At 44.3% G+C, this 16219-nt stretch overlaps 1 protein-coding gene across 2 annotated transcripts in view; it reads left to right on the forward strand.

The window, feature by feature from the left end:
* Positions 1-16219, forward strand: part of CTNNAL1 (catenin alpha like 1) — a 989054-nt gene that overhangs the window by 958171 nt on the left and 14664 nt on the right. For both annotated transcript variants that reach the window (XM_069620628.1, XM_069620627.1), the window contains exon 17: positions 13456-13575. In XM_069620628.1, coding sequence (XP_069476729.1) covers positions 13456-13575 — 120 coding nt within the window. The remainder of the gene's footprint in view (positions 1-13455; positions 13576-16219) is intronic.

Consider the following 16219-nt stretch of genomic DNA (forward strand, 5'->3'; position numbering starts at 1 on the left):
ATGTTGGGCTTCTGGGGGAAGGTGAGGAAAGGGAGAGTGCCTCTGAGGAGGTGAAGCTGAAAGGGAGTTTTCTTTACAGGGTCAGCAATGTGAGGTGAGAAGGAGAAAGAGGAGTCAAAGATGAGACCCACGTTTTTTGCCTCATGAGAGGGTGAGAGACGGGGGCCCAAATAGGGTGGCCAGAGAGTAGGAGTAAGAGAGGGGGCAGGAGTCCTGATGAGAAGGATCTCCATCTTACTGGCATTAAGGCAGAGATTGTTAGAATCACAATATGCCTGAATAGCAGTCACGGTCGGGAATGAGAAAGGAAGGAGATGAGGAAGAGGAGGGAAGCTTAAAGGAGAGCTGTGTGTTGTCAGCATATCAGGTGAGCGAGAGGATAGAGCCCTGAAGGACGCCACATGTGGAGAGTGAGATAGAGGAGAGAAATTGACCCAGTTGCACTTGGGAGGGTGTGTTCGAGAGAAAAGAGGTAATACAGATTGGGTGCATCTGTGTGCTATTTGGGTCCATGGGATGATGTGAGCACTATAATGCTGTTGGTGAAATCAGCATCCGGGACATTCAATGTATTTTCTTTTTATAGGGAATATCCCCCTGTCCATTTCCCCTTGCTCCCCCCACCATTAGCCCCTGTCCCTCAACCCCTATATGGGGGTTGAAGAGGAATGCCGTGGTCCACATTCTACTGCTGTCACTCTAACACCAGCATAAACACCCTGTAGCACCGCTGTAGGCACTGTTTCTGTGCATCATAGGTGTTAGTGGTAAAACAGATGTTTATGGCTGCAGGATGAACCACCTAATCACGAGTTTCAGTATCAAAACTCTTTTTCACATGCTTTTGTGAGGAGGCCTTTCATGCATTATCATATGCGATATTACCTGTGTGGCAGTGCCACATGCAGAAATGGCGCTTGCCCCCGACAAGCCCTAGTGACTCCCAAATGGGCAGTGACCAGTGCTTTAAGTGGGATAGGAAATTGAGGGAGGCTGTAATGCGTCGTGATGTAGTATTTGGGGGTGGGGCCTAAAGAGGATCACGCACAGTTGCAAATCCCAAGTAGCTAACGAAGCTCTAAAAGAGGACTGGCCTGTGTAATTTAAGGAGTGACTAACAGAGCAAATCAAGGTTACATATGTGCAATGAAAGGGTAAACATTGTGGTTTAAAAGATGTATTTAAATATGGTTAATGTGTGTGCAAAATGTAGACAAAAATAAATATATTCAAATATGGAACAGAACATCAAATGAAAAGGGGCGATTACAACATGCAATCACACAGTTCTTCTGAAAGAAGTCCATTATTCGTACATAGTAGTTATAGGCATTCTAATGATAACACTTTAATACAATATGTGGCAAAAATCAAACCATGCATTCTCTTATAATTTCCCTTTCCTGTTTGAAAAGTACCACATTTCAAATGTCTTTAACTGATGTTGTGATTCTAAACATTACTGATGGTGACATTTACTGGCAAAGAGCAGTGTTGCCACTCATATTTGTACAGAAATGTGGTCATGGGGTCAGTTTGGGGAGCCCTGGCTCAAGGGTCCTATTTGGAGACTGCCAGTGGTGAGCCCTGGCCCACTTAAAGCGCTGGGAGTGGCTGAAGGATCTGTATTCATTGCAATTATGCGGAACCCTATAAATGACCACATGCTCACTGCATGAGATAATGGTAAACTGGTTTGGCAGCATTACTGGGGGTGATACCACCAAAGTCTTAATCTGGCCCAGAGCCTCTAGTGAACAGAAACCCTCAGTGCCCCTACCCTTTGGATGTTCAAGCACTCTTTAGATTGCAAAAAGCTGCCCTCAAATTACATATGACACTAAATGTGTCATTTTACCAGTGATGTTGTCAGACTGAAGGGCGCATCAAATACTCACACCTTCAATATTGACCCTTTCCCAGAATAGGAACCCTGGCCAGCATCAGGGAGTGTAGACTGTATGGTGTGAAGGTTATATTGTACCGTCCCCACGCTGTGGTTGAAAGCGCTGTGATGAACCGACCGCAGTCCAGCGTGGAACATTGCTGGGATCAGGGAAGGCATTGTGCTGGCCGATGTTTATATCACAGTGTGCAATAGTGATGTTCAGAGAAACCTGGTCATTGCAGGAATATGAATTTGGATGGAGGGGCACCCTGATACAGGCACCAGCAGAAAAACTGAAAGGGGCAGCATGTGGGCGATTTAATAATGGCAGCAGTCACTCTGATTTAGTGGATGGATATTTCTGTAATGGAAATTGATCCCCAGTAATTAGCTGTAAGGTCGATATCGGGTGATTTGGGAGTGGTGGATAGAGCCACATGGATAGTGAATATTTATGCCCCATCTCCGGCATTTGAAATGGGTAAACCTTTGGCAGGATTTAGAGCCCTAACATGCACAGCTTGCAGCAAATTCGACAACTGAAGACATTTTGCTGGAGACGTGAATGCAAAATACCTGGCGCAGGAAGTATATTGTGAAGGCATGGTACCAATGGAGCAGCAATGGGAGCTTACATGTGCTCTTATTATGCAAGAGAAAAATAAAAGGGTGAAAAAGTGGATTTCAATAATGGGGACCTTTAACGTACCAATGATCAACAGGTGTCTCTTGCGGGACCCTCCCCCCTCCCCCCTTCAACAAGAATCCTTCCATATTGGACGATGAAAGAAAGCCCAGTTTATGAGAGCATTGAAACAGACAGTAGGAAAGGGAAAGTGGCATGGTCACAGAAAATGGCACTAAAGCATTAAGTGTCCAAACCAATAGGCATATCATATTGAAAGAAATCACAGGTGAGCTACAAGGGGAGGGGAAGGAAATAGGAAGGCAGCTTAACTTTTTTCCCGGATGCCTCTCAAGAGGATTGTCAACAAAGGCAGGATACAGTATATAAAGGACTTCTGATTCGAGGTAATGAGGGCATTCTTGGGAAGCAATAATAACTTAATAACGTGTTCTTTATTTAGCAATCTTATCCAAAGCGGTTTACACAGAACATATATACATATATTATTACCCAAATCGAAATGGGTACTTACTTTAACAACCTCGGAAGGATGAAAGGCTGAGTAACCCTTGCTGGGATGTGAACCTGTGATCTGCAGATCAAACCTAGTTAACGACACAAGCGCTCAACCCTTTGAACTATATTACCGGCATACAAAAGGTGGGAGAACTCGGCACATATCAGGACTCAAGGTTAGCGCTCCGGGAGAAGGGTATTCTAATAAAGGAGGTGAAATAACAGTTTAAAAGCCATGTACAATTCTGCACAAAAAAAATATTCATCTAAGATAATGTGAGACAATTATTTAAAAAAAATATCCAACAGAGATGACGTCTAGGTATTTTGTTATCAGTAGATTATATCAAGAAACTATATGATAGTGAACAAGAGAATGAAGAGGTAGATCTACCCAAGAAAGGGGTCCCTAATTTTAGAAGTATCATTTGATTATGAAAAGAGATTGGAATATTGCAGGACTCCGATGCACCCGGACCTGATGTCTTTTCTATTGTTGCCTAACAGCCTTTGTGGGAATGCTGGCTCATGTGGTTGTTTCCCCTCTATTATCACTCTTTGGGGTGCCGGAAATGTGCTGGATGATATGCTGTCAGGTTGACACTGTTGCGTATGTTGTGTTTTTAAATAGAAATCCTTTAAGGCCTTGGAAAGTATTCCCAGTGGTTTGTTTTCTCTGCTACAGGCACTAACTAGCTGGTACTTCTCAGTTACAGGCAAACCTGGGGTAGCGATGAACATGCAAACTCCCTGCAGATCTTTGTAGGTGCTCATAAGCAGTGCCCAGGGGTGATTGGTGGGTTTCTATACAGGGACTCGGAGGAGTAGCCATCTCCTGTACTCACATTTCTTGCAGGTTGCCATAACATACCTTCCCATTTCAGATGGTCTTAGGAGAGGTTTGGCGAGTAGTGTCCCGATACCTAACCAGGTGGCAGCTACCAATCATCAGATAGGAGGAAAAGCACACTGATATAGACACTTAGAATAAAGGTACTGTACGTTTTTTTTTATTTAAAATCATTAGGTATTCAAACATATTACATATATCTGCATACCAAAGCACTCCAATATTATAAATTCTACAAAATCTTAAAATAAAATGAATATATATTACTACCCAGTGAGGGACAATGAGCTTGTTACAAGTGAGCTCATTGGCCCTCTCCGGGTTGTTACCAGCCCCACAAAGCAAGCCTTTGTCGGGCTGGTCACAGCTGCTTCCTGGCCACCATGGAAAGGGAGAAGGGACCTCACGTAGTCCCTTCTCCCTTTTCCATGGCGGCCATATTTTTTGTTTACTTTTTTCTTAGTTTCGCTCGGGTCTGTAACTATGGGTTCTGGGGCATTACCTGAAGCAGTAATGCGCCCCCCTCTCCACACCCCCAGCTCAGGGCGTATTGCTTAAAAAGCTCATAGCAGTCAGAACGATATCAAGTCCTGCGATGCAATAGTTAAGTCTTTCTGGCTAGCCAGGCTCGATGTATATACATTTAGAAACAGTGCAGGCAAATGCTGGGTCCTCTGTTCCTTTGTATAAATTAAATGCATCCATAGTTCATCGATTATTATGTTCAATAACGATAGGCCTTATGTATATTTTCCCAAGCCTGTTGTGTAACGGAGCATTTAGTATAAAAGGATATGTCGATTCTTTGGCAATATGGCTAAAAAGATGAAAGCCGGGAATTGGATGCTTTCGAAGAGTTGAGAGTGCTTGCCTGGGGAAGACCGCCAAATCTGAATTTAATAAAAAGAGATGGTGCATGGAGAGGTGTAACATAGTTCAGGTACGATTCATAGCAACAGTTGGTTTTTGTTGCCCGGTTTGAAGTGAAACGCACTCGCCTTCCGAAATGTAGGCCAAGCACCCGGAATTTTCACGGCAGCAGCAGTTCTCCTCCTCAGTTGGCATTAGCTCGCACCGATTGCACGTGCACCAGGTGGAGACGCCGTCCATGCGACATGGTCCAGGCTCTTCATCCGTTGACTGGTCCTCCCAACTGCCGTCCGAATCCCCATCGTTTTCGCGTGCTTGCCTTTCCAGTAGTTCTTCCTCGGTGTACTCGGGCTCGTACATATACGGCATTATTGTAGCCATTGTGTGGTAAAGAAAGTAAAATAATTTACAGAGATGGTACAGGTGTTCACAAGGCCTAGAAGCGGCGAAGGTAGCTGTCCAGAGCACAGAAACGAGTCACAGAATACTCAAAGTAACACAGAGAGAGTAATGGAATCGAAAATCTGCTGCTGTGTGTTGTGAAACGGTGTGTTTATACTTATTGAGGAAAGAGGCGTCCTGCCATTTCCATGGCGACACTTCATTAGCTGAGGCGCAGCGATTGTTGACACGAAACGTGCTTTGGCGTTGGGAAATGGGCGGTACGCGTCTGCTGATGTCAGGCTCAGGGGCGGGGGATTTGATTTAGTGCCGCAAAAGCAGGTGAGCCAGGGCGATGGGGGGAAATGATAGGATTATCAGAAAATGGCGGCTGATTTTGAGTGCGTTAATGGACGAAAAGTCGGGTAAGGTCCATAGGAAAGTTTTCTACGATCTACCGATTTATGCTTAAAAACACATGGCCGAACCGTAGGGACAAAAAAAAAAAAAAGTCCCGGAACTATCCTTTAAGGATGTGCTCTTCCTACGACTCTAAAGCACATTTCATCATTTCTTTTGTAGTTTTATGAATAAAACTCTGGTTAGACCATAGCTCTGGCTGGGCAATATAGTAGTGACGTTTATTCATGCTTTCGGCCCAGGGAATGGACACTCCACCATCCTGAGCCATAACATCTTGCAGGGCAGTTCTAATCTCCACTAAGGAGGGAGTGACCCATATTACTCACCCAATACATTAGTGGCTCAATACACCGGAAGTTCACTTCCAATTGAAGCATCACTGTTGAAGTGCTCATGGGTAAACAAGGTTTTTTAAAAGACTTGATTTTCAGTTATGGCGAATGAGGTGCATGAAAGATAACCTCAGGGCGGGGCCGCATGCATCGATTGCTGCTCGCCTGGCCTGTAGCTCATTTATTTTTAAGGCAGCATTGACCGTGATCTCTGGAGAAGTGATAAGTTGCAGTAGCCTAGATAATGCTAGATTCACTTTCTGCAGCTAGTCATTCCAGTTACCATTGGCCTTGATCGTAAATCCCAGATTATCGTCTCGGGAGGATAGCTCAGGGGCAATGTGCTCGCCTTGGAAGCAAAATGACATGGAGCAACACAAGTTCGATGCGTCGTCAGTAAATAAAATCAAGGGGCAAAGGAAAGGGTTTTTACACTAGCGACATACCAGTCTCCTGGAGGGGGAAGTCGTTTGGCACAATATCCGAAAAATCGGATGCAGAATGTGTCCAGTATTCTCAGAACAATAGCTCTACTTGACCCTATATGGAAGGTGTTTGCAAAAAATATGTTGCAGCAATTGGAGAATAATGTAGAGACATGAAAATTGCTACCTCTACCACATATGGGTTTATGTAAAGGAGCATCGTGGGCCTCAAGCTATGTAGTGCTGGGACATTATATTTTGCCTTGGTACACGTGGATATGGAGGGTCAGTTTTCCAAAAGAGTGTATACCACCGTAGGTTTGAACTGGGCCCACCTAGGGCTTAAATAAATGGTGAAAATATGTCTACAATGGAGAGAATACTCCACTTGAATTACGCGGCCAGCACAATGCTCCTGAACTGTGCACTCAGCAGTTCTGTGTTGCAAATGACTTGACACTGAACTACGGAAAGACAAAAATAATGTGTACTGGGAGAAAGAAACCTACATAGGTCTGGAGAACTCGATATTAAATACTAGAATGTGTGATTGAATTTGTGTACCTTGGAATCAGGGCTGGCCTTAGGGGAGGGCCGCCCGGGCGACTGCCCGGGGCACTACTAGCCCCCGCCACGTCAGCTTGGGGTAGTCTTTTAAGGGCTCCCCCAAGCTAGCATGTTGGGAAGAAGGTGCGGCAGGCGTCCTATTGAAATTAAATACCTATAGGGTGCTGGTGCTTTCACATCACACCCTATTCCAGTGATTAACACCCTGCTTTGGCGTTGGGAGATAAAAAAATAAAAAAAAGTTTATTTCAGTGCCCGGAGTCCAGCACTGCTTGGAACAATATTTGATGTAAGAAACAGTCGCACAGTTAGGAAGAAAACCAACTTGGAGGATTTAATCATGACTATATCGAATTGCGCACCCAAGTTAAGGTGCTGAGGGACGCCTACTTGGGGAAAGCAGCTCCATGTCTGCTATTTGGGGGAGAGCCGTGGTATGCATCAATCAAGGGGGATCTGGCCATTGTTGAAAAGGCAACTTTTGGAAGTAAGCACTTGGCACTGTTGGGTTGATCAGGCATGGCTCCATTTGCATCTGGAGTAATGATGCTATGGCACTGAAAAAATAGAAAGCTCACTCTGGTTTGGTAGGAGAGTACAATTATCAAAAGAAATGTCGCCCCCACATCTCACGGATCACCCCCTGCCAACAGGAGAGCCGCCCTTAAGCAGCTCATCACTTGGCTACTCAACCAGCGCATGTTTCATTAGCGGGGTGCGTGGGGAGGGAGGCCAGCCCTTGCGCCCCATGCCATCATTCACTTTCAGATATGACCGACTGTGTGCGTGCAAACACGGAAGGTTGACCATGCCCCACTTAATATGGGCTTTTTTCTGATGTATTTCCCCTTTTGGTTACCTAAGGCTCTGAACAACTGGGAGGGTCAAGATGAGGCAGTCCTATTGGCAGCAGCCCAACCTCGACCCCAGTTTAACTTTTATTGCAAGTCCATCAGCTGGAGAGTAGACACCAATAGCCATGCCTGCTGCTTACTAAGATGGAGAATGCACCGAGTGTGCCCTGCAGTGCCGAGGAAAGATCAAGGGAAACTCGCAGACTGTGCAATCGTTCTACCCATCAAGGGAAACTCGCAGACTGTGCAATCGTTCTACCAGTGGGACGTCGACTCAGAGGCGTTGCTGGGGAGGCGAGGGGGGCCCAGGGGGCTATAGCCCCGGGTCTTTTGGTTGTAGCCCCTGATAGAAGCTCAAGGGCTACAACCAAAAGACTAGCTAGCCCCGAGTCCCGCCTGTCCCGACATTAGCGTAGCCCCTGATCTTTTCCAGGCATAGCAACACCCCAGCGTAGACTCAAGTGGGATCATTGGCTACAGGAAAGGTCATAGACCAGGAAACCCCCATTCACTCTGAACCTTTTGTGTGCCTACATTTAGGCCGGTGGGTCTTCATCCTTGGTTAATCGTAACCAGAAACAGATTATTTAAAAGCATATTGTCCAAAGGAACTACAAGAGAGAGTCTCCACGTCGCTCTAAAAGTAAAAGTGATAACATGGGGAATAGGTTCTGTGAGAGCTGGAACTTGGCGTACCTTGTGTATACATTTCACGAGGAGCAGAACAAGGGGTACATTTGGGATAAATGATGGCGACTGGCGCGACCCAGGAACCATCACCCTTCTGTTTGCTGTTCCATTACAAAAGGCAAAACAGCCCAAAAGTGGCACCCCTTGTGCACAGGACTACTAGCAACCCGCGACTTGTTTATGCCACATGAATCCTCATTTTTGGAAGTCACCTGAGCGAGCTGGGCATTCCCAGATATAGGTCAAGAGCTTATGGTGCTTAGACCTCAATGATGATGTTCGATGAGGCTAATATATGTCTGGGGTTGCTCATGGATTCATGCAGAATTGATGTGACCTAGCAGTGTGCGCTGGGCTTCTCCTTTTGGAGTAGGACCAAACCTGATTTGCATAAGGGGTTTTATCTTCTGTAATGGCAAAGAAGGCTGAACAATGATGGATCAGAGGGTTGCCTTCAATGGTTGATTCATCCGAAACCTTTCTTCCTTTCATTGCTCTAAAATAGATGAATGGAGTATTTGGTTCAGCGCTGCCTTTGGCTAAAGTATTTCTCTTAGCGGCAACAGCCCTAAGAAATATCCAAACTAAATTTTGTGGCAGTAAATCAGTGGTGCTGCCTTGTGCCACAGAGGTTAACTTCCCCCAACCGCTCCTGTTAAAAATGCATTTGACCTTTTAATCGGGTATTGCATACAATCTGGAGCGCCATATGATATCCAGCCAAGAGGTGGGACGGATAGACGAGACATAGGTGGTGTAAGGTGCCTGCCAGAGGACCATGTTGTAGATGGCCACAAGGCCACCTAGAGTGAAGTAAAGCAACTTGCAGCCCAGAATGCAGACAAAATACATTTGCTGGCGGGATAGTAGCCCATGGTCCCATTCATGTTGAGCGAACCTAGAGAAATGCGTGGCACAGTTCTAGATTGCTTCCCACCTTACTGGAAGTTCCACATATTTGCAAGTCGAGACACGCAGACCCACTCTGTTAGACATTTTGGGTTTGATCTCGATTACTTGCCTACATGTATCTTCTAGGAAGCAAGGTTCTAAAATGCAACAGAGCTCTGTGTGATCTGCACATCAGTGGATTGAAATGCTTGAGGGTCACCACCAAGGTTTCTCTGAACGCTCCTCTTGATGCCTTGGCAAAAGCGGATGGCCCCTCATAACTCAAACTAAATTCTTCGGAGTAAGAACTCCTTCTCATTAATTCCAAGCCTTACACACCACTTATTCAAGACTGGAATAATGAGCCATCGCATCTAGGTACATACCTAGCCATCACTTTGCAAGCTAAATCTCTTGCCTTTATTTGCACTTACTGTTAACCATCCAATCCCACATCAAGAAAATCACTAAGTCTGCCTGCGACCAACTAAATCATCTCAAGCAAATTAAGAGACTCGCTGCCAAAGAGGGCTTTACATCCTACAGTACATTTCTAGGCTTAACTCGCGTAGACTGAGGCATGTTGTGCAGAGATGCCTCCCCCAAATCCTCTCACCCCATCAAAGACGATCATACACTCTGAAATGCATTAAATTGCAGTAGTCAAGACATCTGATCACATTATTTCATTAACATTCTAGATCCCACCTAAAATAAAAGGGATGGTATGGCCAGGCACTAACACCAGCAAATATGGTCCTCGGTCCAAGAGTTTTTTTTTTTAAATAGGAAATGGAGGGTGACAGTCCCGGTTTTGGGGAAAGAAAAGCTAGCCAACAATTATAAAGTAAATTAACAATATACTACGCTCAGAATTTTGACATGGCAGGAGGGACTCAAACACCTTTCAGGTACTAGCCTCACACATCAACTGATTGTGCCACCCGACCAGTTGGTAAACCACTGGAAAGCAAAGCCTGTAACATGCTTCAGAGCAAAAGCTCTGGTTTATGCTTATATCCACGGTCAAAACTGGCAAGTTATATGCCGGAGCAGTGCTGGAAAATACAGTGGGATGGAGGGGATGTGGAGGCCGCTTAGGGGCAAAGAGGGGGGAATGCAGAGTTGGGGTACGGGCTGTGAAGGGGTCTTCCTGATTTTTCGTATAAAAAAATCTGGTCACCCTAGCTATTCTCCAATTCGTCCTTGGAAACGCAATCCGGTTAGAACAACATTTGAGACAAACCCTTCTTTCTGCTCTTTCGAAATGTTATCCACTGAAAAGGACCGGCATGGACCCAATATTTCACAAAACATTCTTCGCCTGCTGCAAGCCCCGCCCCTTTCTTTCTTCATAGCATCCATTTCCTTCTTTTCCATCCTCTCATCTTCCAGTTGTACCTTTTCCATCCTCAGATGAAGGCCTGAATACTCCTGGCAGGATCACAAGATGCTAAACTACGCTGTGACTCTACTATTGTCATTCCATACAGTATAAAAGCAGGTTAGCATAATAACACAGCTGGGTGAGCTCCACTGGCTCCCAATTGAAGCCTGCATCGGTTTCAAAGTTTGCTGCATAGTTTTCAAAGCAGTCAAATTAGGTCGTCATCATTGAAAAAGAAACTCTTCTCCTCTGGATGATCAAGAGCTAACCGGAGCAAATTCCTTCCTATCCGCAAGTTTCCCAAAGTATGGAAATGAACCATTCTAAAGCAAGCATTCCCGTTTCACAGAGAGAGTCCAGATCCGCCTTCCCAAACCATCTTCCGAAAGGCTCCCCTTCCAGAAAGCATAGAAAACCCCCCTTCCGTTTTTTTTTTTTTTTTTTTACCCCAACTTGCCCTACTCTTTCTGTTGTCCAGGTTACTCCCGCCTAGCCTCATCAGGTTTATTATGTGGAGTCTGTTTTAAACTGCTCTGCATTCTATAAAAAGGTTTCCTAAACTCTTCCATCGGTAGCAGAGGACTGGCCCACGACTTGAACCAGTGGTTTATAATGTAGAAGTGACTTTCAAGCGGTATTTGTCCCAGAAACCCCCAGCATTCAAAGTTTTAAAAAGTTGCCATGTGAATTGCAGGTTTCCAAGGGATAGAACTGCCTTCCTACGCCTGAGGCTGGAAGCATAGAGTGAATTATTTACACCAGAAATCAAGCATTTGGATGGAGCCTAAATGAGTTTGGGGCATAGACCCAGCAATACACCCACTCTAATCGCTTACAATATGCAAAAGTGTATTGGCCTATATGGGCAAGACGCCGCTAGTTCCAAATGTCTTCGGGTAGGTTTATTCCATGCTCCAGAGAACCAGGTAAGTGATAACAAGTAAGTTCTTTGCTAACAGACACTGGCACATCCAACTCTGACCCGCACCCAGATAGATCTAACTATCACAGAACACTCGCAACAGTCAGAACACCACATTCCACATGACGTCACCACATTCCACACACTGTGCAATGCCTCCCCAGAGCAAGCATACAACAAAAAGCCAATCTGGTATCCGTGCCCTGTTTGAAGGTAAGGGACTGGCCACTCAGGGTCACGTTCTCCTGAAATCTCTTGCGCAGTCATGAGGTTTGTTAAATAGATCGCCACAGTTCAATTTGCAGGGAGGATTTGGAAGCATTAGCGGTAGTTGGTGTGACCATAGGCATGCAAACACTTTATTTTTCAGAAAGCGAATTGAAAAGGCAGCAACACATGTTTTGCGCAGACGGCACGTTGGCAAGGCTTATTTACTTTTATCTCCCCGCTAAGATAATATCTACAGAGTCCTGCGGAGGCAAGGGTGGAGGAGGCATTCTGCTGACACAGGCTAATCAGTCAGCAACAATTCTAGAATGGCAATGCTCTACAGCAAAATGAAGCATTTCACATGGCTGAAAACCTTGCTGAAATTGCTAAAACCGCGCGGTTACAGTTCAACTGCCAAATTTTCTGGCTTCTCTTACTAAACCACTCTGGAAAAAGCAGTGGTCCCAATGGAACCAGAGACCACCCTTCTCTATCAGAGGTTGCTGGCGTCCCTTTGAAGCCCTCAAACAAGTCCCTTTACATCTCTGGCCTTTCTACTTCTTCTCCTACCTCGCCTCTTCTTTTCGCTTTCCATTCAGTGAATACAAGTGTGGGAAGAAGAACCCAGAAGCAGACGACTTTGATCTGAAACAAAACCCCTCTAGGAGAACACAGATAAAATGAATCGCATGCAGAAAGTGCACAATCTAAGTATTCCAAGTGTTTACACCAAATCCATAGACAGACCAGTTAATTAACAAATCTGTTATCTTAGTTTGCGCTAGAGGCTATCAGGGGTATACTAATTGTTGCTTAGAAGACACATTATGCTGCCTAAGTCAATAATTAATGTTACATTTATAGAGATTCAAACCAATATTTAATTCCTGTTAATTATGTAAATATATCTGTTTCTCGAAAGGTCAGCATCTTCTATATATGTCTGTGTCTGAAATGGAGATCCTGGTGACATTGAGAAACATGTGTATGTTATAAGCCCTGATGAAGCATATGTAGTGGAGTGAAACGTCTATAGGTTTGTTTTTCTCCAAACCATGGATATTGCTTACAAAGCATGACTTGGAAATAAATTACTTTTAATCTGCAGAAATCTGTGAACAGTACTGATACCGTGTGCTGCACAAGTCAGGCACACTCTCTTTACGGAACAATTGCTTTGTAGGACACTTTGCAGTGTGTCCCCCACCTTGTGTACAACATGCTCCAGTCACTGTTTGCTTCAGACAATCGCTGCCCCCGCCCACCCTGGTACTTCTAGTGTCCACCATTTCACACTGCAATAAATGTATGATAAATAAACGCAAATCACAGACGAGAAACATTTGGACTAAGGGTCATAGTTTGTGAGTCTTAAGAGTATAGCTTGCTTGTGACAATGGCATCCTGAGCATATTAAGAGGCATATACACAAAGAGGTGAGTGTATTCCTGAGAAGGGTTGGAAAGCAGGAGTATAGTGTGTGAAAGAAACTGTCACATGTTTATTTTTTATTTTATACTAAACTGCTGATGTGTTACCTACCTTACACTTTTTTGCCTACTAATTTGGAAATTAAACAATTTAGCTGTGAGTGGCTCTAACTTTATGAATTGTATTTCAGCTGGAAGATGATGACAAACCTCTTCTCCTGTTAGAAATTGACAAGTTGATCGCCCGGAGCCAGCAATTACAAATGACAGCGAAAGCAGCCGTTCAGGGCAAAAATGCCACCTTCACAAAGGTAATAGTTAAATCGTACTTTAAAAGGTGGGTGGAAAGGATACACACCCTCTCTTACCGCTGTCAACAATATCTTATTACGTTGAAGGACAATTTTAGTTGTAGTTTATTTTCATAGTTCCAAAGGTCGAAGTGTAACAAAAAAGCAAAGGCACTCTGATTCTAGCAGGTTAGGAGCGTGAACCAACACTCCCTAAGGTTTAAAGGGACAGTGGACTGTCCAGTTGATGCCCTGGACAAAAGATGCAGTTTATTGTTTTCTCTTCAGTCAAAGATGATTTCAGTTTAGGTGGCAGGGCAATACGTCCTACAAAAAGTGAAAAGTGAGGGGAGATGGACAATTTTAATTACATTGTAACTGTGATATGAATTTTTATATTATTGTGGGACCGTGCCAATCTTTTTCAATTTATAATAGATTAAGTGTAAAGAAAACTAGTAGTACAATGGCCTCTCTTGTCCAAAATACTAAATTGCAAGAGAGCTGACCTTTTAAATGTAGCACAATAATTTGACAGCTTTGCTTGAGAGGTGATGTTGAAGATTTTGATAATGACCACAAAGTGGTTCAGGAGTAATCGTGTTTATATGAATACATTTGCACCCATTTGAGTGAACGAAAAATGGAAAGGTGTCAACAATATTAAGTGGATTCAAAGATCAAGAAATAAGCTATGAATGTTTTGGGGCAATCAAGCTTCTGCCAGAAATGTTAAAGAATACAAAATAGATCCCTAATGTGGTAGAATACAAGCTTCTCCGGTTGTACAGCAAGGTCACCCTGCAGTCCACTCAACATCAGCTAGAGTAGAAGGCAGAACTTAACAAGATCTCACACGCTGCTTTAGAGCTTACCAGCACGGATGTAGCCAGATATTAATAGTAAAACATACATTTAGCGGATCTCTACATAGACATGGCATCTGCCCAGTCAGGCAATTCTCAGGGAAATACCACTCCTCCCCATGATCAATAGCCTGACTGCAGACCTAACCAGTGCCACTGTCCCCTCCACACTAGAGCTGAATGCACAATATCACCAGCTGAAACTGAGCAAAAAGTCATGAGCTATCAAATAACTCGCACACACGGCTTTGAAGGTACCAGCATCTGAACGTTGCCATATCTTCTGCTGCAGAAGTACATCAGGACATCCTATGTCGCTTTTTCTTGACCCCGATTTACATGCAACAGTATGACATCTCCCTTTAAAATTGTAGATCAATGCAGGGTGATAATCTCGTTTTTTTCTTTAAAGAGTCCTTCCTTTCCGGGGTTTGATTTCACCAACAGGTTCAGTAGACTTCAAGGGGCTGATCCCTGAAGAATCAGTCTTCATAAACCATCTTTAAAGTAATGGACATAGCCAAAGACTGGCTATTTAATCATCCTAACAACCCTTTTGATTATGGGGGGAATCTAAATGCCATCCCGCGAAACTATCCTGGAACTATCTATGGGGGCACTGTTGAGCCCCCAAATGATGCAAACTAAGGAAGATAAAAAAGGGCTTGTTTGGGCACCCTGCTTTTGAAGAGTGGAACTTCCAAGTGGCAAAAGGTCATTTTGTGGGGGATATTGCAGATCATTTCACCTTCGTGGCCAAATGGACAGCTTCCACCCCTTTCATTTACTCCAGTATGTTTGTTTTTATAAGTAAGAACAAGAAGTTACTTACCCATGGTAAAGTTCATTGGACTGGATGTCCACACCTCCCACATATTCCTCATCTTTGATATTCAATATCCAGCTTCAGCTGCTTCAGCAAAATGTTTTCATCAGAGGGCGCTGTGCATCGATGCAGTCGACTCTGTCTCTCGAGGGCCTCTGTCTTGAGGATGTCATCGAAGGCATAAATAGCATGCACAGCGCCCGTTGGCTTCAGTCCCCTTTTTCACTCTCAAGTAGAACTACCCGCATGAAAACGGGTTTGATCGTACAAAGCTTTGAAGGAACGAAAGCTGTAATAGCATGGTAAATTTTACTGAGGGGTAGGCTGGGAGGATGATGAGGAATACATGGGAGGAACACCCAGTCGAAATAACGTTACCAGGGGTAAGTAACTTGTTCTTCGAATGATGTGTGTCCTCCCACATATTCCTCATCTTTGATGGACTCCCAAAGCAGTGTTAGTTTTGCTGTAGGGAGTAATAATTTTGTTATTAATGGTTTCCATGAATCAAATGCAGGACAGCTTTTCCAATGCTTCCATCCTGGCTTAGAGTAGACTCAAGGCAATAATGCTTAGTGAAAGTGTGTATTGTGGCCCACGTAGCTGCCTCACAAATGTTTTTAATTGGAATATCTCTTTGCCAAGCCGAGGAGGTAGCCATGCCCCTAGTGGAATGGGCCCTTAGGGCTTCTGGAGGATCCTTGCCTGCCACCCTGTAGCATTCTGAAATCGCTAGAATAATCCATCTCGGTAAGGTTTGCTTTGTCACAGCCTAACCCAGTCTATGACCCATATAACCTATGAATAGTTGGTCATCCAGACAAAGTTTTGATAACCTTTAAATGTAGAAGCTCAGAGCCCTACATGGATGAAGCCTGTGCAACCTCTCCTCCTCGCCAGGATGATGTGGAGGGTAGAAATTGGGTAACACAATCTGTTGTCCTAAATGTCTGAAATTACCTTAGGTAAAAAA

This window comes from Ambystoma mexicanum, chromosome 5q (genome assembly GCF_040938575.1).
Source record: "Ambystoma mexicanum isolate Mex_15411 chromosome 5q, UKY_AmexF1_1, whole genome shotgun sequence".
In the NCBI taxonomy this organism is placed as follows: domain Eukaryota; kingdom Metazoa; phylum Chordata; class Amphibia; order Caudata; family Ambystomatidae; genus Ambystoma; species Ambystoma mexicanum.